The following is a 26,356-nucleotide window of genomic DNA, read 5'->3' as shown; positions in this document are numbered from 1 at the left end:
TAATTAAAGCATCTTGAGATGGACAACTGTCCATAAGGAACTGAACTGAAACCATCAAATCAAGTAATAAGTTAATTTTTGAGAATTGTCTGACAAATCTATATCTGTGAACAATCCTTATTTAGGTATACATATATTTGCTATAGTTCTAAGGTGAAACAAGGATCTTTATTACATTCTTAACTGAGTTATTTGATGATCTTTAGCTTCTCCATTTAGAAATATTTTCAAGGATTTTCCATATTTTAACTACATACAATCCAAGGCTTTGGATGATGTAAGTATGGAATCTTATTTAATTTTATTAGCAAGTAGTACATAAAGCATTTCAATTAAGCATTTGTCTTTTGTAAGTAATACACAGAAGTGACAAGTGAGGTACACTATCTAAGGACTATAACTTTCAGGGACAAATAAGGAAAATAGTAATGGCATTTATCTAGAGAATGGTTCAGGGTGAAATAAGCACTTTTACACATTTGAGTGTACTTATGTAAATAAATATTTATGTTAATTGTGATTTAGAAAACACTTTCACTTGTGGTTTAAAATAAAAAGCTTTCCCACAGCAAGTGTAAGAATCAAATTTTGGCAAATGAATAACATGGTTACATTACTGGAAAGTCCAGCCTTTTTTGGAAAAGGCTTTCTTACCCTTTATTTTTTCCCTCAATATATTCCCATTCTTTTATTCTCCAAAATTCAAATCTCCATTTTGAAGCAACAGTCCTTCCATTTGTGGAATACTATTTGGTATTCCTGGGGGCTAGAGCAAGTATAGGTGTCTGTATTAGAGATAGCAGACCCTGATTCAGCATAGCATTTAAGTCCTGTCCTTTAAACTGAATTGGAGTCTTAGGAAATTCTGTTTTGGCCTCATGGCCATTAAATAACATTTTCCACAGAGAAACTGAGTGTTTGGGAAAATTAAACAGTTACAGCCCAACTTGTATGTCTTTAAAATCCCTCCATATATGGATGAATACATATCATATGTTTGTGATGCTTCCTCTCTTTTTGTTCTCTTTTCTATCTTTGTACATTTATTTTCTGCATACCAGTCCACTACTTCAGTAAGGAACCTATATTGATTAATTCTAAGTCTATTTAATTTATATATGAAAAGTAATCTTTTACACTGATTTTCATGAAAGAATTAAAAAAATCTTGCTTGTAGCTATAACCTATCATTATTTTACAAACAGAACTGTGATTTAAGGCATTGGGATTTTATATAACACCCATTAATCTTCAAGTGGTTCACAAGGTACCTAAAATGATTCAGTTACAAAATAAAGTTGCTGAAAACTTAGAATTCTGCTTATGATTTTATTACCACTAGTAGTATCTGTGGATACATAAATTACAAAAAGGCAACTACTGGAATGTCTTTGAAGTTTTTGTTACAGAACAGTTAATACATCTTTATAATGAGCCTGTCTTTAATAGTAGTTGGATATTGACAATGGTTCATCTGTCATCTAAGACTAGAGACTAGCATTTTTACGTAAATCTGTCATCTAAGACTAGAGACTGGCATTTTTGCGTTTATGACGATAATGTAGACATTACTGTGCAATCACTCTAGATGTACAGTACCTCTTTTATAAATGCTTCTGTGGCAGATGGGCATAGGGAAATGCATTCTTTCTTGATTGCTCTTTTAAAGTTCATATCTAATACAAAGTATCTAGTTTTTAGAAAATTCATACTGTCATACCAGCTGTCATTCACTGTTGCATATATCATTTTAATAATAATCCCTTTTGTGCATTTCTCCTTGAATAGTTCTGTCAGAATGCATGAATAGGTATATTTAAATATCTTTTTTTTTTGTAATTCTTTCCTAGCTTCTTTACACAGATAGGAATTTTGTGATTTGTGCTCCAACTGGCTCTGGAAAAACTGTAATGTTTGAACTAGCTATTACCAGGCTACTAATGGAAGTGCCAATGCCTTGGTTAAATATTAAAATTGTATATAGTAAGTATTAGACTAAGTTTACATAATTCAGTTTTAGTGGCAATGATAGAAAATTATTTTGTCCTTTGCATTTTGTTGCACACATTTATTGGCTTCTTTTAATAAGCTTGAAGTCAAATGCATAAAGACAACATTTACTTTGTAAGACTCTTTCAGGATTTATCACTGTTTATTGTATTGCCATAATAGTTATTACAGTTAATGCCTGTTAGTAGAAACATGAAGGCACCTCAGTGCTATGTTGTTCCTACCGGCTGTTTGTATTGTAGGTAGTCTTCTATGAATACAAAGGACAGAATTTGTTCCCCAAAATGTTGCTTGTAAGAGGCTATTGGTCTTACCAGTTATTGCTGTGAATGAGTGTCACTTGTACTGTTGTTTAAAACTTAAATTGCATAACTGAGATTGAGGCCCCATTATACTAGGTTCTATCTGTACACAAATAGACAGTCCCTGCTACAAAGACATTCAATAGTCAAAGGAGACATACCTCAAAATGTAGAGTTTGTAAATTTTAATTACTAATAAAATAAAACATAATTGGTGTAACAGAGGGCAGTCACATACATATTGTTGTCATCTTGGGGTTTTCGTTTCTGGACAATGGAATTAATATCCTCATGCATATCAAGTGAAATGGGTGATTTCATGCTAGTTTTAATGTGTCCATATTTTGATACCACTATAAAGTTTGACATAATTGAATATATTTGTCTTTGTTACACATGGTTGGCCTTTGTTTTACAAAAGTTACTATCTAAGTTAGTTTAGATATGAAATCTATGTATTGTAAACAAATAAAACCTGTCAGATATTTGTACTATAATTCCTCTCAGCAGATGAGAAACAAGCACTTGAATTTATGGTTATGACTTCTTGCATTGTTAAAGGGACTTGGTCAGAATTGACACAAAGTGACCTGAAGCTTGTGAAAGTCTACCAATCAAGAAGTGTACTTTTTCTGTGTTTTCTTGTGATTGTGGGAGAAAGTTATTGCCCAGTCCTATCATCTGTAGGTTCCTGTGGGAACCAGAAACAACTGAAGATTATATGAGGGCACAAAGAATATTCATAGAGGGAGATGTCTGACAGAGGAATGTTCAAGTATTCAGATTCCATTTGCTGAATGGGGAATGGAGAAACTATGGCCTGCAGGTCAAAATTGTTTTTTGCTTTAATGAGCAAAGCTGAAATCTGAAGAATTAAGTTAAAAAAATTTTGAAGCAGCTGTCTTATTTAGCATTTTAAACAATACAACTGAAGAGTAACAAAAAAAGTCCTTTGCTTTTCTCAGTTTTGTTTTGTTTTTAGTGGCACCCATAAAAGCTCTGTGCAGTCAGCGATTTGATGATTGGAAAGAGAAATTTGGACCTATTGGGCTTAGCTGTAAGGAACTGACAGGAGATACAGTCGTGGATGATTTATTTGAAATACAACATGCTCATATTATTATGACCACGCCAGTAGGTTCCATATGCACCTTGCTTTTCCTTCTGTTTTTGTTTTGTTTTGTTTTTTAATTTTGAAAGTTAAAATTAAAACTACTAGTTTTTTGTATGTTGCCGTAGACTTTGTTTTGTGACAGTCAGTAACTCAGAAACACTTTAAGGTCTGTTTATTGACTTATATACTAATAGTGTCACATGTAAACAATAATTAATAATAAAATGCTACATGAAATTTGTTGCATTAGCTCAGAAGAACTTTACTGATTTTATGAAAAGATTTTGGTCACATTAAGGGTCTGTCTGAACCATTGCTTTGGGCATCTGTTGCCTTAAAATATCTTTCAGCTGTTTATAATTTTTTTTCCTCTAGGAAAAATGGGATAGTATGACTAGAAAATGGAGAGACAACTCTTTAGTCCAGCTGGTACAATTATTCCTCATTGATGAGGTAAAAAAAAAAAAGATTTTTATTATTTGTTTTTTTCCTTGAAGATAAAAGGAAACCTTTTAGAAAGTAGAACAGAATGTCAGACATTTATTTTAATATATTTATAGATAAATGGAAGAAACAAGTGATCTTATTCTACAATGTTTTTAATAGGTACATGTTGTGAAAGATGAAAGCCGGGGTGCAACACTTGAGGTGGTAGTCAGTCGGATGAAAACGGTACAATCTTCCTTTTCATGTAGCTCAGAGAATCCCAACACAGTTCCTTCCATGAGATTTGTGGCTGTTTCTGCAACAATCCCGAATGCTGAAGATGTAAGAATAAATTTTTAATTACATTCTTTAAAAAATATGATTTAAGTAGTTGTTGCTCATTTGAGGTCAGTTGTAGAGGCAGAAATTTAAGTAATAGTATGGATCCCACTGTAGTTGCTCATGTGCTTTATGCATGTGAAACAAGATTATTTCGGCTGGCTGTCTCTTTCTAGGATGTATATGCACTGAGTAATCCATTTCTATAATGTTAACTCCTGCATAGCCTTCCTATCTTCCTGCAAATAGCCTGGATAATGGCTGGAGGAAAAACACTAACAGAAAAGTCTTTTTGACAAGTTCAAAAGCTCATTGTTAAAAACAGGAATGCTTTGACCAGAAGATCTTCTATACATAATGGAAAAGATTTTGCCTTATGGGCAGCTGAAAACCACGAATTTGGTGGAGACTCTGACTCTAACTATTCTAGGCTGTATTTTGCTCCTGCAACAGGTGGGATTGGCACTTAATCTTGGAGTCCACCTGGCAGGAATATCACTATATTATATTCCAGTCAGATTTCAGTTTTCTCATTCCCTATACTGTCAAAATTAATCAGAGGTCATCGTCACACCTAGTTCTCTGTCATTAATTTCTCTCTCACCTAGGACCCTAATGTGGTCTTCCTGCAACTCATGGAGCCTCCTTTCAGTTCTCTGTCAGAATGTTCTTTATACAAGCATTTCTCAACCCGAGGGTTCTGACCCAAAAGTGGGTCACAAGACTATATGAAAAGGTTGCAAACAAACTTTAAATAATGGATCAACAAACTTTAAAAATGGATTTTCTTTTACAAGAGAAAAGTGTGGGAAACAGTGGGTTTCCCCTTGCAGGCTAGCAGAGTCCTAGCCTGCAAGGGTCTGCTTGGAGCTGGGGGAGCAGGAGGAGGGCAATCAGGCAGGGGGCACCATGTGTACATGCATGCACACACATGCAAGTGGCAGCCTGGCAGCATGAAGAGCAGCTCCCCTCAGGTAAGTTTATTGAGGGGGCGGACCTAGACAATGTGTCAAGGGGTGTGGGGCACAGGTAATAGTGCCTACCACCCCACCTCCTCACTAGGGTAGAGCCGTGGCCTGAGGGGAGCGGCAAGTAGGCCATGATGGTGGGGAAGAGCCGCAGCCTGGTGCACAACCGGCTGGCAGCAGAAGGTGAGGGCAGCATGGTCCCTTTCCTCCCTGCCCGCATCTGTTGCTACTGACACTGCTGGCAGCATGGCTGGCACAGGGCTTCTGGTGACAGTGGTAGCAATGAGTCTTTCCTCCCTGCTCTGCTCTCCCACGCTGAAGTCTTCCTACTGGGCTGTGAAGGCAGCTCCTGCCTGTGCCAGTCCAGCCAGGCTGCAGCCCTGTGCCCACTGTGGGTGCACAAATCTGGGGGGGCACATGCCCCACACTCACCCCTTCCTTGCATATCCACTCTCTTCCTAATATGCTAGGGGGCTGGGGGCAGCAGGCCAAAAATGAGAGGCACCAGCAGGGCTAGAGAGGTGGGGGGGGGCTGTGGGTTGGGAGTGAGGTGCACTGGCAGGGCTGGAGGGGATGTTTTCTACTTAAACTATTTACTGGGGTGGGACTGGCCATCAGTGTTTACAAATGGGTCCTGGTACAACAAAATTTGAGAACCACTGCTTTATACCACTTTACTATCAAGAGGTAATTCTAGTTGCCATTGTGAGCAGGATGGGCAATCTTATTCTTGACTCTCCTTTATACTTGCCTGCCACGACTTGGATGAATAGGAAAAAGAAAGGAGGTTAAGGTCTTAGTTATTCTTGGACAAAATAATACCACTTTGATGTTAATTGCTTATAGTGTAAGTTTTATTGTAAGGGTTAACAATGCAAAAATGACTATATTCTTGCCAGCTGCTTCATTGGCGAAGTAGTTAGTGTTTCAATCAGAACCTCGTTGAATTAGTTACTTCGTATGTGCAGGGTAGAAACTTTTCACCGCCAATTACCTCATTAGCGGTACACGCCCTCTGCTTCACTCATTCTGTGTGTGTGTGTGGTCCAGGGGCAGTCTCTGGCCATTCTCTCTCTCCCAAACATACTTCCTGCTCCTGGTTTCCACGCTCCCACTGGGACCCAGTCTTGGGGTCAACCCCTGTCCCCTTTTCTCTCAGTGGGGGCACGATCTCTCCTCCTGAGCTTTCCTGGGGAAATAGTTGCTCGGTGCTTCAGGCTTCCGCCCTAGCACTCACCGGCTCCACGGGTATCGCTGGCAAGGCAAGCCCTTTTTGCCGCACCTCTCAGGAGTCCGCTGCCCGGTGTTTCAGGCTCGCCCTGCACTCACCAGCACCACAGGAGCCACTGGCAGTACAAGCCTCTTTGCTGCTGTCCTGCTGTGTCTCAGGGATTCGCCATCTGGCATCACAGCTCCTCCTGCCCCTGTCGATTCAGTTGGGTTCCTGGTAAGGTAAACCTTGTTGGCACTGACCTGCCGTGCACTTTGGGAGTCTCACCCTCCTCGGAGTTTTCTTCCTCTCCACGGTTAAGTCTCCTTTGCCTTTTCTCCAGAGTGCCGCCACTCCTTGCTCCTTCTCCTGGTGCCCGAAGGCAAAAGTCTTTTCCCCGCTGCCATTTTTATGCTTCATATGGCAGGCTAATCACCTGCTTTTTTCCCAGGTGTGCAATCCCTTCCACCTGGCAGGGTTCATCATTGGGTCAATCTGGCCCGACCTTGTCTAAGTAACAGGGCTCTTGCCCAAGTCTCTGTTACAGCCATCACTTTAACTCAGCGTTGATAAGATCTAAGCCCCTATGGAAGAACTTAGACCATAAGCCCTATAATGCAACTGTAACCATTATATCACAAGTACAAAGTGATAAAACTGCATCTTAAATTCATTCCCAAAATGCTCTCAGAATTCTGAATCAATCAGTCACTTCAAAAATCTTCCTGAAACCATGCTCCTCATTGAGAAAAAAGAAGTGATAGACTTTAGACATCTGCCAAGCCCTACTTTACTACTTAGCTCAAATAAAGCACTTCAGATACCCTTCTGATATTTTTGTGGCCTATTCAGTGTACTGAGAAGTCAATATTCTCATCCCAAAGACTTAAATGGGTGTGATCCACCAGTTATCAGCTGGCTAGCAAGCCCTACTTGTACTTTGCAATTAAAACAAGAGCAGGCAAAATATTGCCTACGGACCAGATTTGGCCCATGGAGGAACTTTGTCTGGCCTATGGTAGGTCCCATTTGGCCCAGGCGCCATCCAACCCATGGTGCGTCCCGCTGCCCTGGGCGCACAGCAGAGCTGGGGCAGCTCTGCAGCTGGATTCCAGCCTTAGCTCCATGAGGACTGGCAGGGACCCATGTGCACAGCCATGGCCCTGGCCCACCCTGCACCTACTCTGTACCTGCCCCAACTGAAGCAAGCCAACGAGGACCAGTGTGCACAGCCCCAACTGTGGCCCAATCTGTGCCTACTCTAAGCCCACCTGCCTAAGATAAGTGGTGGTAGCAGGGCAGAAGCTGCTACTGGGTGCTGGGGAAAAGCGGCTGCCTCCCCTTCGCCGCTGCTGGGCCCTTCTTGCTGCAGCTGATTGGACCCTGCCCCTGGGCTGCCCTGCAGCTCCTCTGCCACCACTACCAGCACTACCTCTAGGCTCCCCAGCAGGGCAGTGGTGGCAGTGGAGGGGAGCCACAGAGCAGCCTGGGTGCGGGCTCTGGGCAGCTGCAGCACGAATGGCCTGGCAGCAGCAAGGAGGAGGTGGCCATTTTTCCCCCATTCCCAGCAGCAGTTTCTGACCGGCTGTCGCTGCTGCTCATTATGGGCAGGCCAGTCTAGAGCAGGAACAGGGTGGGCCAGGGTCAGGGCTGCGTGTCTGGGTCCAGCTGGTCCACTTTGGCTGGGGCAGGTCCAGAGCAGGTATGGGTGGATCGGGGCTGGGGCTGGGGCTGTGCATGCAGGTCCCCACCACTCCCCATGAGACTGAGGCCTTACACAGCAGGGCTCTGTGCTCAACTGCTGCCATGCACTGGTGGCAGTGAGGAGTCACAGGGTGCAGGTGCTCCAGGCTGTTGCCAGGATGGTGGGGAGAGAAGGGTACTGACCAGCCCACGACAGCTCCCCAAAACTGCCTATGTGGCCCATGGGTCCAAATAATTGCCTGCTCCTGGTTTAAAGCGTAAGTAACATCCTGCTTCAGCAATGTCTTTGCAGCTTGCAAGGCAGCCAGAAGAAGTAACCAGCTGATACGGTAGATGTCATGAACTGGATGTGGCAATCCACATATTCCAGTTTGGAAGGGAATTGTCTGTTCGATCAATAATGATTCCTCAATTTTACTGTATTGGGAGTAGATGCTGATAGGTAGTCCTTTATAGTGGAGTCCTCCCTGACATGCTCAAAGAATAAAATGGTTACCCTATCCTACAGTAACTCTGGTTCTTGGAAATGGATCTGCTCTTGATGCCCTCATTCAGGAGCATGTGGAGTTTCAGGGTACATGTGCATTTTTGTTGGAAGCTGTTAGGTCTTATTCATATGAGGTGTATATACACCTATGATATGATTTGCAGTAACCACAGTATCTCCAAGAATCTCAGTTACTGTAATATAAGTAAAACAGCTTCTTTGGTTTCTTCAGTTCATTGAAGTATCCTGAAAGCTTGGATAAATAAAAGTCAAAAGAAGTTGCAAATTCTACTTTAAGTGAGTTCTTACATAAAGCTGTCATTTCTGAACTGTTGGCTGATGGTTACTATCTTGATGAAAACAAATATAATTTATGATACAGCCATACAGAAGTTTTAGTCTAAAATTAACAATATACTACAGTTCTGTATTTTTATCAGTGTATTTGGTTGTAAGCACAAGTCTTAATAGGTTGCGGATAGATTTTGATCTTAATTATACCTGTCCTATTTAAAACTGAATTTGGCTTTTTTAATTACAAAATGGGTGTGTCTACATGTGTCTCTTTGGTGCCTTTGTTACTGTGCCATCATTTAGTACTTTCAAAAGTAAGTACTAAATGATGGCACAGTAACTGGCGGTACTGCGCGCTGCATGCCATGCAGTTATTTTTAGTTGCTATGCCACCATAGCAATGCACTATAATGAGGGAGCATGTTGCTATGGTGATATAGCTGTGGTGTCGCAGTTTGTGACTGCTGATGCTATGGCGCCGTAGCGTGTTGCTACGGTGACATAGAGTCACATGTAGACGCTCCCAAAATGTATTTTAAAATGTTAATACTTTTGAAATGGCAAGAAGAATTTAACCAGTTCATTATTATCTATATATTGTTAGAGCACAGCATACTTAATGGCAGAGCTATCATTTTCAAGCATTGTTTTAACATACTTTCTTGTTCTTCAAAGATTGCAGAATGGCTGACAGATGATAAGAAGCCTGCTGTATGTTTGAAAATAGATGAGAATTTCCGACCAGTGAAGCTTCGCAAAGTTGTTCTTGGATTTCCCTGCAGTGGCAACCAAACAGAATTTAAATTTGACTTAACTCTTAACTACAAAATAGCAAGTGTTATACAAACATACTCTGAACAAAAACCAGCACTTGTGGTATGTTTTTCTCTTACTGGTTTTAAAAATGTTTATTTCGCAGTACAATTAATTCAGAAAGTATTCTTTTATTTATAGTTTTGTGCCACAAGGAAAGGAGTACAGCAAGCTGCTTCTGTTCTTGCAAAAGATGCTAAATTCATAATGACTACAGAACAGAAACAAAGGTATTTTAAATATTTGTTCTAAGTTAGTAATACATGTCTGATATTCTAGCCAATCTTATTACTTATGAAATGAAAGTTGATGGGATTAGTACAGCTACTGGTAGAGAGTTGTTTGTCATAAAATGATTATCACAAAAAGGATTCTTGAGAAATCTTACTAGGGGCTATGGACTATGGCTATAGAGTCCTTTGTTAGGACAGTTGATTCTTCTAGTAGTGGTGGAGATAATCCACTTGCAGCAAATCCAACCTTTGCTTGTTTCTTCCAAATAAAGGAAATTATTCTGCAGTAATATATTTTGGGTACCTTTCATTAACATTAAATTCATTCAATTTTTTCATTACAAAAATTTGCACATGTGATAGTCCTATGTCATATGTGGTCCTGTTGGACTGTTTACACCAAGTCGCATTAAACACATACTTAAGTTTTGCAGGATCAAGTCTCTTAGTAAACACTGCCCAGATTTTTGTTTATGATTACTTACTTCATCAGGGAGTTATATCAAAGTATTCTCTATGCCAGGGGTAGGCATCCCCTGGCATAATGCCAAAGTCTGGCATGTGAAGGCATTTTGCTTGGCACACACTTTGGGAAGGGACCAAGGCTGGGCTGCCACAACAAGGATTGGACCCCTCACAGCTCCCCTGCTATCCGCCCCTGGCACTCCAACATCTTAAAGGCAAGGTTGCAGGTATTTTTGTCACCCTGCCCATAAACATTGCCCACTCCTACTCTATGCTACTATTGGGGATACATTTTCAATTTAATATATAATTTGTTTTTACCAATAAGAACATTAATTTGTTTAATTGAATCCAAAATGTTTTCATTAAGGTTCAGTTCAGGACATCATATCTAGATATAGGTGTTTAATTCCCATTTACATCAATGAAAGCTAAGTACATAATTAAATGTTTTCCTGAACTGGGATGGACATATGTGCATACTTATATGTTTTATTGAACCAGAGCCTTTGTGTTTACTTCAATATTAACATTAAAGTTTATAAGCCATTCTTAAACAGTTTTAAAACAACTTGAGTTAATCCATAATTTTCGGTTTTAATAATTAAATGCATTTCTGTTTTCTACATTTCAAGTATTATACCAAACAGTTGTAGTCCTCATTTCTTCTTCTAGACCACTCTTCATTAATAACAAACAGACAAAACTCTCATTGAAGTAAGAGTTCTTTGAAGGCATGAATAGGACTTGAGGAAGTACAGGATAATGTCCATAGATACTTTCTTCTATTAGTTCAAATTTTCACATCCTTTTTATGTGATAAAAATATTAAGATTTACAAACAGGCTTTTCTTAAAGAAGATATTGTGTATATTGTGCAAAAATAGATCCAAATCTACAATACTTATTCAAAGCCAGATGCTCCTCTTCACTTTCAGTGATAGTGGAGAGAAACTTTCACAAATGAATGGGGGAGCAATGGGAGTTCTGAACTTCTGTTCCTGAACTGTACACTTCTTTGTAGAGGCGCTGTAAAGATTTAGGACTGGTGATCAGGAGGTAGTCTGATATGATGGAGCTGGTGAGCAGTTACATATTGAATTCAAGTTTTACTGACTTAATGCACAGAAGTCCAGAGCATGTTAGTGGTGCCTTTACAAAATATATTTTTATCTTTACATATTATTTGTAAATGAGGAAGTCTGATATGTAAATTGTGTGATTTTAAAAATATTAATAATTTTTATCTCTCCCTTGTATAGATTACAACGGTCTGCAAATTCAATAAAAGATTCCAAACTAAGAGGTAAATTGTCATTTTACCGTTTTAAGCCACAGGATTTAACATTTGCTTGAGTAAATTTGTGAAGATAATTCATAGTATTTCATTTTCAGATCTCTTAATATATGGTGTGGCTTATCATCATGCTGGTATGGAGTTATCTGATAGAAAAATAATTGAAGGAGCATTTACTGTGGGAGACTTGCCTGTACTTTGTAAGTAAATTTAAACTCTGAAAGTCAAAATATTGTTCCTATGTTTGTTTCTTTTCGTATAAGATGAGAAGATTTACGTTTGATAAAAGTAAATATGATTCAAACATTAATATTTACTTTTAGGTTAATCTGTGAAAACAAGCCTTTGTATGAACAATCCATTTGCTTCGATAAGTAATTAGCACAATTTGAATGCTGTCATGATGTTAGTAGTAGTAAAACTCCAGTGTATCTGCATGATTGGGCTTGTAATTTGTGGTTGAATCCTGAATTTGCAATGCACCTATAACTATCATTAACTTCAGTTTTCGTTTTCCCTTCTGAAGAAATAAGTTCATAAGAGTAGCCTACGTATATGACAAAATATGATAATGATGTGCATGGTGCTTTACAGGCAAATAAAAAAAAAATAGTCCTTAAAAGATATTGCTATTGCACAAAAAGAGAAACTCATGGCTGTATTCAGACAGTGACTGGATTTGAATGAATAGCAATTACTGATTCAGTTTTGGTATCCAGGGAACGGTATACAAAGAATTTTATTTGTAAATAGCAGAAATATTTAAATACAAATGTGTTGGATGAATTTAGGTTTTAAAATAGTATTTGACAGTACTTGATATATTGATGATCAGATACAGTGAAAAACTGTATATTGGGGTGCTGGGGCTAGACTGGGGCAGTGCTGGGCCTGATTCAGGTGCCAATCCTGCAAGGTATCTGGCCTGTGGACTGGCCCTGTATCCCTCATCTAGCCCACCAGGCTGAAAGTTTGAGCATCTCTAGTGTGTTTGTGCATAAATACATATAAAGACTGTGGGGCCCATTTATGAGGCACCAAGTACCTTAATTCCCATTGCCTTTATTAAAAGCTGGTCATCCTTGCCACCTCATACTGAGCCATTTATTTACTGCTCTGTATAAAGTCTTGCTAATATACAGAAATGTTGATACTGTTCATCATGAAATTAATTTTTAATCTGATACAGTTACTACTAGTACCTTAGCTATGGGAGTAAATTTACCTGCACATCTGGTTGTTATAAAATCCACAATGCATTATGTTGGAGGAATGTTTCAAGAATATAGTGAAACTGATATTCTGCAAATGATTGGGAGAGCAGGAAGACCACAAGTAAGTTAACTGTGTTTTGTATACACGTTCTCTAAAGATGAATTTGTAAAACCATATAGAGGAAGAGGTAAATGTACCCCCAATTTTAGAGTAGCATTTGCTTCTTAAAGTTTTATAATTTGTACCTGAATTATTTTTTGAGTTTATATTAAATATTAAATATTCAGGAAATGAGTCTGGCTCTCAGTAGATTGTTCAGTGAAGATCTCTCCTCAGTCTTTGTGGTAAAAAAAATAAGGTGCTAAATTGCATAAGAAATAGGATAGTGGAGGATATTATAATGTCTTCATAGAAATTGGTGGTGCAGTCTTGTGTGCATGCAATAATGGCATTCCCATCTTAAGAAGAATGCTGAAGAGCTAGAAAGGGTTGAGAGGTGGGTCAGAAATAATCCAGGGCATGGAACAGTCAAGTAAAGAGATTGAAAAGATTAGGTTTGCCCCTCTTAAATAGGAGAGAGGACACAAAAGAAGTTTGTAGAATACTGAATGTTATAGAACCAATGCCCCAGATTACTCCACATCTGTCTTCTGCAAAGGTTTCAGGAACTTCCTCTGAAGCACCTAGTTCTGGCCACTATTGGAGACAGATAAAAAGACTAGAGGGGGCTTGCATTTGAACGAGTATAGGAATTCATATGCTATTAATTTTGTCCATTAGAAAAAAACTACACAAGCTTACTTTACTACTGAAAGTTCTGATTTGGTAAAGTAAACTTTGAGCATGTGCTTAAGTTATATTGGCTGTACTGTATTGTATTGATCCTATTATTCTCTAATGTATGTATACTTTATAATTAGTAATTTAGGATCATGAGCCAACTGCTAACAACTTTTTAATAAATCAAAGTGCAAATGACTTTGTCAGGGCTTGCCTTTCAGTTATTGAAGCATTTGCATTTCTCAGTAGATTAAATGTACCTTTTTAAAATTCATTTCAGTTGTCTCAAGATGTGGGGTATGTGTGCATGCATGTATGTGTGTATGGAACAGTCCATATATATAGTAAGGATTCCCAGCTAAATCTTAGAGAATGTATGTTTTTTTCAGTTTGACACAACCGCTGCAGCTGTTATTATGACTCGCTTAAGTACAAGAGAGAAGTATGTACAGATGTTAAATGGTGCAGATACAATAGAGAGCAGGTAACCAAATAATTTGCCAGAAGGATGCTATGTGAAAAATAGAAATGTTACATAGACCCAGCAGCATATATTTTCTTGTTCTTTTTGGTTTATTCAGAAGAAATTCATTTCAGTGAACATAAAAGATAGGCCTGTGGGGAAATCATATAGAGCTACACAAAGATGGAAATTTCAATTTTATCTATTCAGCACCTCAGAGAACGCTAATAAATAAGAAAACCAGCTATTTATCTAGCACCTTTTACAGCAATACAATCCCATTTTTGTGTTAATTATATTTTTTAAATAATTACACTTTTAATTGAACAGAAACTGTTGCAACAAGAAAAAAGAGAAACATTTTACAAATAGAGTTCTTCAACCTAGCAGTAAGGTGGAGATAGAGACTCACTGGGTGCTGGAGTTGCAGAGTTACCAGTTATCAAATTGTGCTTTGCCCTGTCTCTTGATGTGATAGAGGTAGAGTCAGAATAGCAGTACTGATGATGACAGACTAGAAGGAGATGGCAGCTTAGATGAGGCTGAAGCTGGGAATGAGATAAATGCTAGGAAAGGAAAGACATGGTCTGGGTTCTGAAGCTTTAGCAGATCACGGAAGCTGAGGTTAAGGAGTTTAGATACCGCAAGTGGCACTCTTGCTAATAAAGTTTGAGTGGATGGGGTAGTGATATGTGATATTCAATAAGACCCTATCCCTGCCTATTTATTTCTAATTCACATAATCCATATAAATAACTCATTCATATAACTATTCATATGCATTCATATAAATAGCTACTGAATTTGTGATCTATCTAATAAATTAAAACACCATATAAGAACAACTCCAAATATTTATCAAACACTCACTTATCTGTCCTTTGCCTATTCAGCAGTCCAAGAAAAAAGCTGGGCTTTATAGCACTCTTATAAGTTTAACATCAATGCTGCTGCTCAGAAGTGGATCCAGGATTTTACAGATGTGGGTGCAGTGACCAGTCCTGTAGGGGTGGCTATATCTCCCCCTGTTCCCTGCCTCCTCCCTTTCTCTCTGCACGGAGGCAGGCAGACTGTGCCATGGGAGCAACAACCGGGCACTTCTTTAAATCCCCAAAGCATGCAAGAATTCCTCCCCCACCTTTTCCCCTCCTGCTCACAGGCATGTTCCCTCCCCATCACCTGCAAGAATTCCCCCCCCACCTTTTCCCTTCCTGCTCACAGGCATGTTCCCTCCCCATCTCCTGCCTTCTCTGATGTACCTATTGTCCTGGAGGTGAGGGGAGCTCCAGCTCGGCTGTGCAGGGACTGGGCTAGCCCATGGGACAGCGGCAGTGGGCAGAAGGGACCCCCGCCTCCCCCAGCCTACTCCCAGGCTGATGGGGAACAGCCAGGAGAACCTGTCTGCCCACTGCTACTGTCTTGGGCTGAACCCAGTCTCTGCACAGCCCAGCAGGAGCAGTTGTGGAGTTCCTTTCACCCTTAGGAAAGTAGGCACAGTGGTGGCAACAAATGGGGAAGAGGGAAGGGGAGGGGACATGCTTCTGAGCATGGGAGGGGAAAGGGATGGGAATTCTTACCTCTCTGAGGACAAAAGTCCCTGGTTACTTCTACCAAGTGGTCAAAAAGGGGGGATGCAGGTATGTCACTGTACCCCTTTGGATCTGCCCCTGTTGCTTCCCCTTAAAACAGACATGTGAAGTGCTTCATAAGGACTTGTTAATGTCAACTGCTTAATGTTAGAGATGAGCGCTCAGAAATTCTTCTGGTATATAGTTTCTGCTAAAATCAACTGGTTAGTTTTGTTTGTAATAATTATGTTCTTATCCACCATTCTGCTTCTGTATGTAGCAGTTTGTTCTGAAATGTATCCTTGTAGATATATAGATACTCGGGAAAGTGCAAGTTGTGTCTTTTGGTAACCAGCAATTTAAGACTGAATGAGTTTAGTCTAAATATATTTTCTATCTGTTGGAATGCTCGTCATGCATTATGCTTGAAGTGAATGAGTTCTTCCTTAAAGTGGTCAAGCTAGTTGCAAATATGTGTTGAAAGACCAGAAACAATGAGAGAATATGTCCAAAAAGACAAAAACAAAACAAAAAAAATAGAACCAGGCTGTGCATTGAAGTTTTACACAAGAGAGTTCAGAAGACACTAGTTTATAGAACCCACTTGATATGAACATCTACAGAGAAAGAGATATATGGGAAAATTAGAAAATTCATAGATTCGTAGATGCTAGGGTCGGAAGGGACCTCAATAGATCATCGAGTCCGACCCCCTGCATAGGCAGGAAAGAGTGCTGGGTTCAGATGACCCCAGCTAGATGCTTATCTAACCTCCTCTTGAAGACCCCCAGGGTAGGGGAGAGCACCACCTCCCTTGGGAGCCCATTCCAGACCCTGGCCACTCTAACTGTGAAGAAGGTCTTCCTAATGTCAAGTCTAAATCTGCTGTCTGCTAGCTTGTGGCCATTATTTCTTGTAACCCCCGGGGGTGCCTTGGTGAATAAAACCTCACCAATTCCCTTCTGTGCCCCCGTAATGAACTTATAGGCAGCCACAAGGTCGCCTCTCAACCTTCTGTTGCGGAGGCTGAAGAGGTCCAGGTGCCCCAGTCTCTCCTCATAGGGCTTGGCCTGCAAGCGCATAACCATACGAGTGGCCCTTCTCTGGACCCTCTCCAGGTTATCCACATCCCTCTTGAAGTGCGGCGCCCAAAACAGCTCGCAGTATTTCAACTGCGGTCTGACCAGTGCCCGATAGAGGGGAAGTATCACCTCCTTGGATCTGTTCATCATGCAGAACTATGACAGAAATTAAAAGCTAAAATTGAAAATCTAAATAAAATCTAATTAATGCTGTCTCTTGAATAGCATTCAGAATACCAAGAATGTGATGTAACCTTTAAATATAGACAGTTTTGTATACTGTTATATTGAGCCACAACAGTCAAAACCACATCTCTCTCTCTCCTGCTGAATTGTTGAGACATTACATTTAAATACTGTGGGGGGTTTCATATTAAGTCCCTTAAAAAGAGCAGCAACAAGTGGAATATTTCCTATAACATACATTGTATAATTGTTCAAAAAATAAATGTTGATGGTTTTTATACCATTAGTGCATATTTAAATTCTATTTATAATTTGCTCATTTTATTTCTTACTAGTTTACATAAACATCTTGTTGAGCATTTAAATGCGGAAATAGTGCTGCATACCATAACAAATGTGAATATAGCTTTGGAATGGATAAGATCAACTTTCCTATACATCAGAGCTCTGAAAAATCCAGTTCATTACGGTTTGTTACTTTTAAATTGATTAGTCTATGATAGTGGATTAGATTATGCTATGTTATTATGTTATGTCCAAGATAAAGTAGGTTATAGTAAACTGCATTAATTTTGAGGAATAATAATTTTCTGCTTGTAAGAAATTATATTAAATTAATATTAATATTCTGTTATACAGTGTTATTTCAGTAGAGATTAAAAACAAGCTATTAAATATAATTTGGAACATTTTTAGGAAAAAATAATTCTGACCTTATTAACCTAATTATCAGGCTTTTCAACATAAAGTACTTTTTCATTAACGGATGTGCAAAATTTCAGTCGTAGGATTACCCACTTCGCACTGTTGAGAAAGCACAGCCCATTCTAAGTCAATGATATATTACTATCACTTTTCAGTGCTGGGTATCTACCTTTGAGGTAAAGGTAAATCAACTTTTATTTAATATTGAATAGTTTTTCTAAAGGCTTTTAATATCCTTATTTTATAGAAGATAAAATAAGAATATTAACATTCATAAAACTGCTTCATATAGAATAAAAACAGATCTGTCTTTTCCTCCCAAAGGCAGGTTTTCTGTTTCAGCACTGATCATAGAACCTTTTGACACCACCAGCATATGCATTCTGGGTTGTTGAACCAAGTAGGAAGTCAGGGATTAATAGGTGCATGAAGGACCTAGAAAAGAAAGAAATTATAGATATAAGAACATTCAGTAGCTTTTAGTGTGATGCCTAACTTTTTTTTATTATGATTTTCTTCATTGTAAAATTTTCAAGTTTTCAGTTTCACAATTCAATTAAAATATAAAATATTGTAATGATCACAAACCCAAGGCAATTACTAGGTAAGGCTTGTACTGTAAAGGACAAAAGACTTTTGTCCTATTATAATCCAAATAAACAAAGCTCACCAAAGGTTTTGTTTATTTCCTTCCTGTTTTGGTAGGAAATGGAAACACCATTTAAGTGATGCTCTTAATTTGTTGGGAGTGGGGAGTAGAAAAAGGTTGTATGCTGTTGGAGGTCTGCTAGGTAAACACTTCTGGTAGGAAGCAGTTCTTATTTTTGTTTATAGTTGAATACTGTTGTTTCATGGGCTGTTTTACAAAGAAACAATATTCCAGCAACAGTATTAAAGTATTTCCATTGTGTCATGAGGAGAAGAGTAACAATTTCATGAAGTTAATGAGAGCTTTGGTTACTTTTTGATGAATGAAGAGTGGTAATACAACTCTAGACTGCAGCCTTCAGATTTAGTGTGTTGAGTAGCAAGTCACTTAGTGTAAGGAGAGAAGCAGTGGCGACTAGGGCAGAGAGACTGGAACAGCTACCTTGAGTTTGGGGGCAAGGAAGGTCAAGGGAGGGCAACTGGAAGTCACTGCTGCCCCTGTGTGTTGGCTGATTCTTACTTCTGAGCAAATTAGGGGTTATAAATACCTTGTGCTAATATTGTGTGTTTTATTGCTAAAATAACATAAAGGGATGGAGAAAATGAAACTGAAACGAGCAGTTCCATGTTCTGCTTTATGTACTTTGAAACAGCAAAGTCCTAAATTGGATCTAATGGAATTTCTGTGTTAGTAAAAACACTTGAATGAATGAATGTATCTTGTAGTGCTTTATAATTTAGTGGTTTGTTAAATGAACTGATTTTCTTCCCCCAGTTTAAATGCTCTATTGTAAAAAAAGAAGTTGTGATTCCTGTTTTAACAGGTACTGAAATTGTAATTTCTTTTTCTAAATTGAGCAGATTTTACATGTTTTTCAGATGAACAGAGGGTAACGTGTCTAGGACAGTGATGTTATTGCATTATCTAGGACAATGTTTACATTATTCATGCAAATGCATAGCAAACTATACTTATTTAAGTTGAAAAGATTTTGCTTTGATTCAGGGGAGGTGTTACACTGTGTATCTTTTTGGTTATGTATTCATTTGATTACTGTGGCCACAGACAGGTGTTCATTTCTTGTGAAAATAGTTTCTCTGAAATTCTTATGGCTAGAAAAATAGCACAGGAGCTGAAGCATACATACATTTGAGCCCCTGCCTCGGGGCTGCTCCCTGGGCCACCCCCACCATTAGGGAAGCCCATTAACTAGCAGCCTGGGAAGGGGGCAGGATGTCTACAGGCAGACCCTTGGCTTTTAAATCATTGTAATGTGCTGTCCAGTTTGAGCCTCCAACTCTCACCTGGCTGGCATGGGCGGCAATGGGAAGCCAAGTAGTTATTACTTGGGCACAGGCTTTCCCCAAGCTGGGGTCCCCATGCCTCCAGCTTACCATAGGTGCCTGTGATGCCCAGCTGGCAGTCATCAGTCTGGGGAAGAGCGGGGAACAGCAGACCGGATTGGGAGGAGAGTGGAGCAGTGTACAGGCATTCATTCTTTCAAGAGAAACCCTCTTGCAAGGGAGATCTTCCAGGGTTCAACCTAGTACAGTGGTGCTCTCAACATTTTGGCTCCACAGGCCAAATGAATGGGACAGGGCTGGTCTGTGGGTTAGATCAGACCCTGCACCTGGATCAGATCCCACTCTCCCTGCACACCTGGATCAAGCCTGCAGGGAGCCCTTCAGGCCAGATAACCCAGTGCTGGGGCAGGATCGGACTCATGGATTAGATTTTAAGCATCCCTGACCTACATCTTTCTCCTGGAGAAAGCATGTTTCCTGTGGAAGAAATGGAATGAGTGCTTGTATGCACCTAGTTTCTATTGGGAGAGTGACTATTTTCTTTGTAGAAACATGTCTGCATGTGGGCTACAATATTTTGCTATGGAAGGTTTCCTTATGGTCAGTACAAAGAGTTTATGCGGTCTGTTCTAGGCTGCTTAATTTAATGTATTGTATTTAAAAATGTGTCATGTATCTTCGCTATTGTGGTGCTAGTCACGAAAAAGGAAAGTTTTACTTTTCCTACACAAGCTCAAGAAACCTTGATGGCAGTAAAAATACTGCAGCTTTGCTGTGCATGTCTTATGCCCAAAACACAGGGAACACTTCTGCAGATTCCGGTTATACCTTTTTCCCACATGCCAGTGTTACTGAGAATTAAATGCAAGAATATGTTAGTTTAAAATGCCATTTGTTTTTTCTTGAGGTTTTTCACCTGGATTAGACAGAGTTGGAATTGAAGCAAAGTTACAAGGTCAGTAACATTTCACCTTTTTCAGTTGCATTTCCTACCAGATTCTTCCACTAATTTCAGTGGCCTTACTCACAGAACAAGATATTATTTATTTTGAATCAGTTGGTTAAATCAAGTACTTTGTGACTTGTTATTTAAATAGCCCTATTACTTTCACTTACCTAAAATTCTTTAATTATAAATACTATAAAGATATCCTCGTAATACAGAAAAACACAAATAAATACCTTCTGTTCAAGCACATGCTTATATGTGTCAGCTTTTTATGTACATTAATCATAATAAAAAGTTGTACACAGATACACTGTCTATACTACTTCTCCATAAGATAGACCTTTGCATCAGCCCTTAACAACTTCCTGAGGAAGCTGAGAGAGGAATTTTGGACAAACAATGACTGTAGCAGATCATGTTAAAGTGGTGTGGTTTCACTAATTCAAAGCAGTTGGCTGAATATGCTACTCCCCACGTTGTTTATGTTTGTGGGTTGATTTGGCTGTTCAACCAGTTTGACTTGAGTATTCCTTTCTGTTAGGCCATGATATTTTCCTGTAGAGCAAATATATATTCTTTAATATATACTCTGCTCTGTTGCCTGATATTTGCGCTTATTGCTTGAATTATTCATGTTGTTTAGGTATGTCAAAATAAATCTTATACACTTTGCAAAATTTGTATGACTGGATATGATATACATATGCATGTCTCAAATGTATTTGATTTATCGGGTCTTCTAAGAATGACTTGCTATGGTACATTTATGCCAAACTTAGTTTTATATTTACACATATATAATGCAGTATCAAAAACAAGGATGCCATCAAATTAAGATACTTTATATGTTGAGTTCTTATCCAAGTGGAAATAAACATCTGACTTTATACATACAAAAAGATCACTTATATTCAGAATTCTTTATAGAACATGCTAAAAATTACCATAAGCATTTTTAAGAAGTTAATTTGTTAGGCCATTAACACAGGATAATTATTTTTTAGAGCCTTTAAATATTACCTCTTAGTTTATGACAATCCCATAAAAACAGAGGAAACAAAATAGGTTAAGTGTCAGTGTCTTTTATTTTTACAGTATAAAAACAAAACATACAATGTTTTATTTTATATTATTTCAATTTAAGATTGTTATTAATACAAAATTGGTCCTTGCTAAGATTTTTAATCTGGTAGTTCAATTTTATTATTCTTATATACACTATAATTTACCTTCCTTGCATATGTGAAGTATTTTGCAATGATGTATACTACTACTACTATCTTCATATATTTTGCATGCAATATGGATGATTTTTTGGTTGCTGTGGAAACTATACTTTTGAGTATCTTGACACATCTGCATTTAAAATCTCAACATTGTGTTAATGTCATTCTTGCATTTAATTTTCTTGGTTTTGAAAGAGAAAATAACAATAAAACACTTTGATCATCGTTCTCATTCAGATATCCAGTGCTAGTGTCTAAATTGGTTCATTTGACTTTGTAACTAATGAAATATATGCTGATGCATTTAGTATAGTGTGCAAATTTCCTTTTACACACTTATCAACACACATAAATATTTGGAATCTTGTGTAGTATGTATTTTTCAGACCTGTAATTGAATGCTTAAATTGATACTCTAATTTTCTTGCTATAGTTTCTTTCATATTTGTTAGTATTTTTAAAGTTAAGACTTTTATGTTGAACTAGCCAACCGCCCATCAGGAATTCATAGATTCATAGATGTTAGGGTCAGAAGGGACCTCAATAGATCATCAAGTCTGACCCCCTGCATAGGCAGGAAAGAGTGCTGGGTTCAGACGACTCTAGCCAGATGCCCTTCCAACCTCCTCTTGAAGATCCCCAGGGTAGGGGAGAGCACCACCTCCCTTGGGAACCCATTCCAGATTTTGGCCAATCTAACTGTGAAGAAGTTCCTCCTAATGTCCAGTCTAAATCTGCTGTCTGCTAGCTTATGGCCATTATTTCTTGTGACCCCCAGGGAAGCCTTGGTGAGTAGAGCCTCACCAATTCCCCTCTGCACCCCTATGATGAATTTATAGGCAGCCACAAGGTCGCCTCTCAACCTTCTCTTGCGGAGGCTGAAAAGGTCCAGGTGCCCTAGTCTCTCCTTGTAGGGCTTGGCCTGCAAGCTCTTAACCATATGAGTGGCCCTTCTCTGGACCCTCTCCAGGTTATCCACATCCCTCTTGAAGTGTGGCGCCCAAAACTGCACGCAGTATTCCAACTGCGGTCTGACCAGCACCCGATAGAGGGGAAGTATCACCTCCTTGGTTCTGTTCGTCATGCATCTGCTGATGCATGATAAAGTGCAGTTAGCTTTTCTGATGACTTCATCACACTGACAACTCCAAGTTCCCTTTCTGCTTCCGTGCTACCAAGCAGGTCATTTCCTAGGCAGTAGGTGTGCTGGACATTTTCTCTCCCTAGGTGCAGCACTTTGCATTTCTCCTTGTTAAATTGCATTCTGTTGTTTTCTGCCCGTTTGTCCACCCTGTCCAGGTCTGCCTGTAGTTGTTCCCTGCCCTCCGGTGTGTCCACATCTCCCCACAGTTTTGTATTATCCGCAAACTTGAACAGAGTACACTTCACTCCCTTGTCCAAGTCACTGATGAAGACATTGAAGAGTATCGGTCCAAGGACCGAGCCCTGCAGGACCCCACTGCCCACATCCTTCCAGGTCGATATCGACCCATCCACCACCACTCTCTGGGTACGACCCTCTAGCCAATTTGCCACCCACCGGACTGTGTAATTATCGAAGTCACAGCCTCTTAACTTGTTCACCAGTATGGGGTGGGATACCATATTGAAGGCCTTCCTGAAGTCTAAGTAGACGATGTCAACCCCTACTCCTGCGTCCAGGTGTTTTGTAACCTGGTCATAAAAAGAGACTAGATTAGTCAGGCATGATCTACCTGCTACAAACCTGTGCTGGTTTCTCCTCGGCATAATTTTTCCTGCTGGGCTCTCGCATATATGATCAGAAGTGGGGAGGGGGCGGAGATGGAGAGCACCCACCTACCACTCCGCACCTCTGCCATCTCCCAGGAGCAGGGTGGTGGGGGACCTTGCCCTGCCATCCCCTTGGCCAGCACCCCGTGCCGCCACTGCCTGTTCTGACCACTCAGTTGCCGCCTCCTGTCTGGAACACTCTTAGAGCACTCTGATTGTTTTTTTCAGACAACCAGAGTGCGAATAAAGCGTTATGGACAGACAGACAGACAGACTAAGGCTATTAGAATATTTATGCTAAGGCTTGAGCCTTCCTTAGTGATATGACAAGAAGTGTTTTCATTGAGTTCACCATTGGGAGGGGTATCCGTTTAGGATAGAGGCACTTACATTTCTGGCCCTGTGGGCTGGATGAATGGTGATGGGTTGGTACACAGGCCTGATCCAAGATGAGGTTGGTCTGCAGGTGCAAGCCGTCTTCCTATGCACCGGCCCCACCTCTCACCGGTGTGTTCTATGGCCATGTCATCCAGTCCCCAGGGCCCTCCATGGGTCCAGAAATTTGGCAGCAGGGGAGCAGCAATTAATGCTTCCAAGCCACCAAACTTCTGGATTTGTGGGGAGACCCACAGGACAGATGGCATGGCCTTGCAGGCTGCATCTGGCTGACGGACCAGAGGTTGATCACCACTGCTTTAGGAGATCAGCTGAGTTTAGAACAGTTGCTTTGGTTGTAAAGTTAAAGCATAAACTTTTGCTTGGTACGTAGAAAAATATAGTAATTTTTTATGTATTAAATATGTATTTTTTAAACTGTGGACAGAATTGAGTTTGAAGAATGTGAATGATCTAGCTTCTCATGACTTGATCAAGATGGATGAAAAACTGAATTTCAGACCAACAGGTAACCTTTATTTTTTGAAGTAATTTTGACTAAGGGCTATTGAGTCAATATTGAAAAATCTTTTTTTTTACCTTATAAGATTTTAAAAATATATATTAGATGTTGCAGTTCTCATAAGAAATTCTTATAGATGCAGCAGTTAGATAATGAGAAGAAAATCATATATTTGTACTTGGGAACACCTTTGTGTATCTCCATTGGAAGTAGGACATATAGCTGAGGGCAGGATCTGGCCCAGAATGAATATATTTTTCAGATGAAGTTTATTGATCAAATGAAAGAAGTTTTATTTTCCCCATGTGAAAACCTGTGTAAATCCCTTGCATTGATGTCACTGGAAATTTGGTTGCAGATCAAGAGAAAGTATATCTGTCACTAAGACCCTACCATAAGAAAATTTAAAAAATGCAGTTCTGTTGCTTAAAAGGCAGGAACACTGTATCTCATTAAAAAAAACAAATGAGCTAAAAAAATCTAATATCTTTCTTCTACAGAAAATGGAAGACTAATGGCTTGGTACTATATTGCATTTGATACAGTGAAACAGTTTTCTACAATTAAAGGAACAGAGACTTTATCCGAACTGGTAATTTAATGTTTCTGTGAAAGTTTGTGTGTGTCCAGTTTAAAACAGAATTAAATATACGGTTCATTTGGTTTTCTAGTTACTCCAAGTTCAGTTTTTTTCTGATGTGTAAGTTTCATAAAGTGTATCAAAATGAATCACAATATTAAAGTTTTTGTGTGTGTTATCCTCTGAGATCTTTCAATTCTTATTGTTTTCTTCCATCAATAATGTTGCATTATTTCACCTAATCTCTGGATGCAAGTTGCTGAATTAATTTTGATTCCTATACATTTCCCTGTCTTCTATTATTTTTACTAGTAAGAAAAATTGCATGAAAATAAGATTTATTTTAAAGAAAACATCTACTTTATTTGTTTCTGATCTCTGTTATTAACCTCTCTTTATTTTATTGCCATTGTTTGTTCTAAAGTTTATAAAGTCACAAAGGAGTTTCTGATTTCAAGTGAAGAATAAGCATGTACAAATTATTTGTTAAGTAAAGTTCCTGTTTTCACACAGCTATCTTCACTACTAAAATGAGGAAAGCAAGTAATGGAAATATGTGAGGCACGCAACAAAAATTGTTACTATGTAGATTACATTTCATAAAGTGTCAACAGCTTGATAATGTCGGGACCCAGGGCAGCCGGCCAGCAGCTCTCCCTGACTCCCACCCGGGCAGATAAGGGTCCGGGGCCTTAGAAGGCCGTCAGGCGGGTACTTGTAACGCTTGGAGTGGAATTAATTAGGCAGACGCTTATCGGTTGCAAAGCAAGATTGTTTACTCACGTCAAGGTGGTGTAAGACGGAGGTCAGAGATATTTAGTTAGTTACAGCTTAGAGATCGTCGTTCAGTCATTCTGCAGATATATATATACGGGCCGGTGGTCGGCTTATCGGGCATGCAGGGCAAGGGTACGCCAGGGAGGTCGCGGCGGGAAGACGCTGACAACTGATCAAATTGTCAGATTTACTCCAAGGTGTGGGCAGAGTTGTCTTTGACTTTGCGAAAAATGTAAGCGGGTTTTGTTTGTATGATAGCCAATTGTTTTTCGCCACGTCATCAATCTAATTAGAATCGCCAGTTATCTAGCGGTCTTTGCTAGGCTGTTATTTTCACAGGGTTACTCCATGTTTTCTTTGACCAATTATAATGATTTATATAAAGCAAAGAAGGCAAAAGTTTTTATCTCTGTTAGTGGCGCAGCAATAAATTTCTTTTTGACATGCGCAGAAAAAAAGTGGTTACTATCATTATTGTTAACCCTTAGTTAACCTAGTGCAGAAAAAACTGTTTTAAATGGTTATTACTTGTTTGTGACATGGGCACTACCTAATTTGGT

At 39.3% G+C, this 26,356-nt stretch overlaps 1 protein-coding gene and 1 long non-coding RNA gene across 7 annotated transcripts in view; one reads left to right on the top strand and one right to left on the bottom strand.

Moving 5' to 3' along the window:
• Positions 1-26,356, top strand: part of HFM1 (helicase for meiosis 1) — a 77,460-nt gene that overhangs the window by 19,055 nt on the left and 32,049 nt on the right. For all 6 annotated transcript variants that reach the window (XM_059728042.1, XM_059728045.1, XM_059728044.1 and 3 more), the window contains 15 exons: positions 207-277; positions 1,851-1,983; positions 3,295-3,446; positions 3,802-3,879; positions 4,033-4,194; positions 9,530-9,730; positions 9,809-9,897; positions 11,628-11,671; positions 11,761-11,862; positions 12,852-12,997; positions 14,047-14,141; positions 17,292-17,425; positions 20,522-20,569; positions 24,365-24,445; positions 24,940-25,031. In XM_059728042.1, the coding sequence (XP_059584025.1) occupies positions 207-277; positions 1,851-1,983; positions 3,295-3,446; positions 3,802-3,879; positions 4,033-4,194; positions 9,530-9,730; positions 9,809-9,897; positions 11,628-11,671; positions 11,761-11,862; positions 12,852-12,997; positions 14,047-14,141; positions 17,292-17,425; positions 20,522-20,569; positions 24,365-24,445; positions 24,940-25,031 (1,628 nt within the window). The remainder of the gene's footprint in view (positions 1-206; positions 278-1,850; positions 1,984-3,294; positions 3,447-3,801; positions 3,880-4,032; positions 4,195-9,529; positions 9,731-9,808; positions 9,898-11,627; positions 11,672-11,760; positions 11,863-12,851; positions 12,998-14,046; positions 14,142-17,291; positions 17,426-20,521; positions 20,570-24,364; positions 24,446-24,939; positions 25,032-26,356) is intronic.
• On the bottom strand, positions 4,100-26,356 carry LOC132250764 (uncharacterized). Its single transcript, XR_009462375.1, has 3 exons — positions 25,803-26,356; positions 9,513-9,630; positions 4,100-4,186 (listed from the first exon to the last, which is right to left on the bottom strand). It is a non-coding gene; the product is annotated as an uncharacterized LOC132250764 (long non-coding RNA).

Source organism: Alligator mississippiensis, chromosome 5, assembly GCF_030867095.1.
Source record: "Alligator mississippiensis isolate rAllMis1 chromosome 5, rAllMis1, whole genome shotgun sequence".
Lineage (NCBI taxonomy): Eukaryota > Metazoa > Chordata > Crocodylia > Alligatoridae > Alligator > Alligator mississippiensis.
Note: the sequence above shows the minus strand (reverse complement) of the source record. Positions and strands in the feature narration are given on the sequence as shown.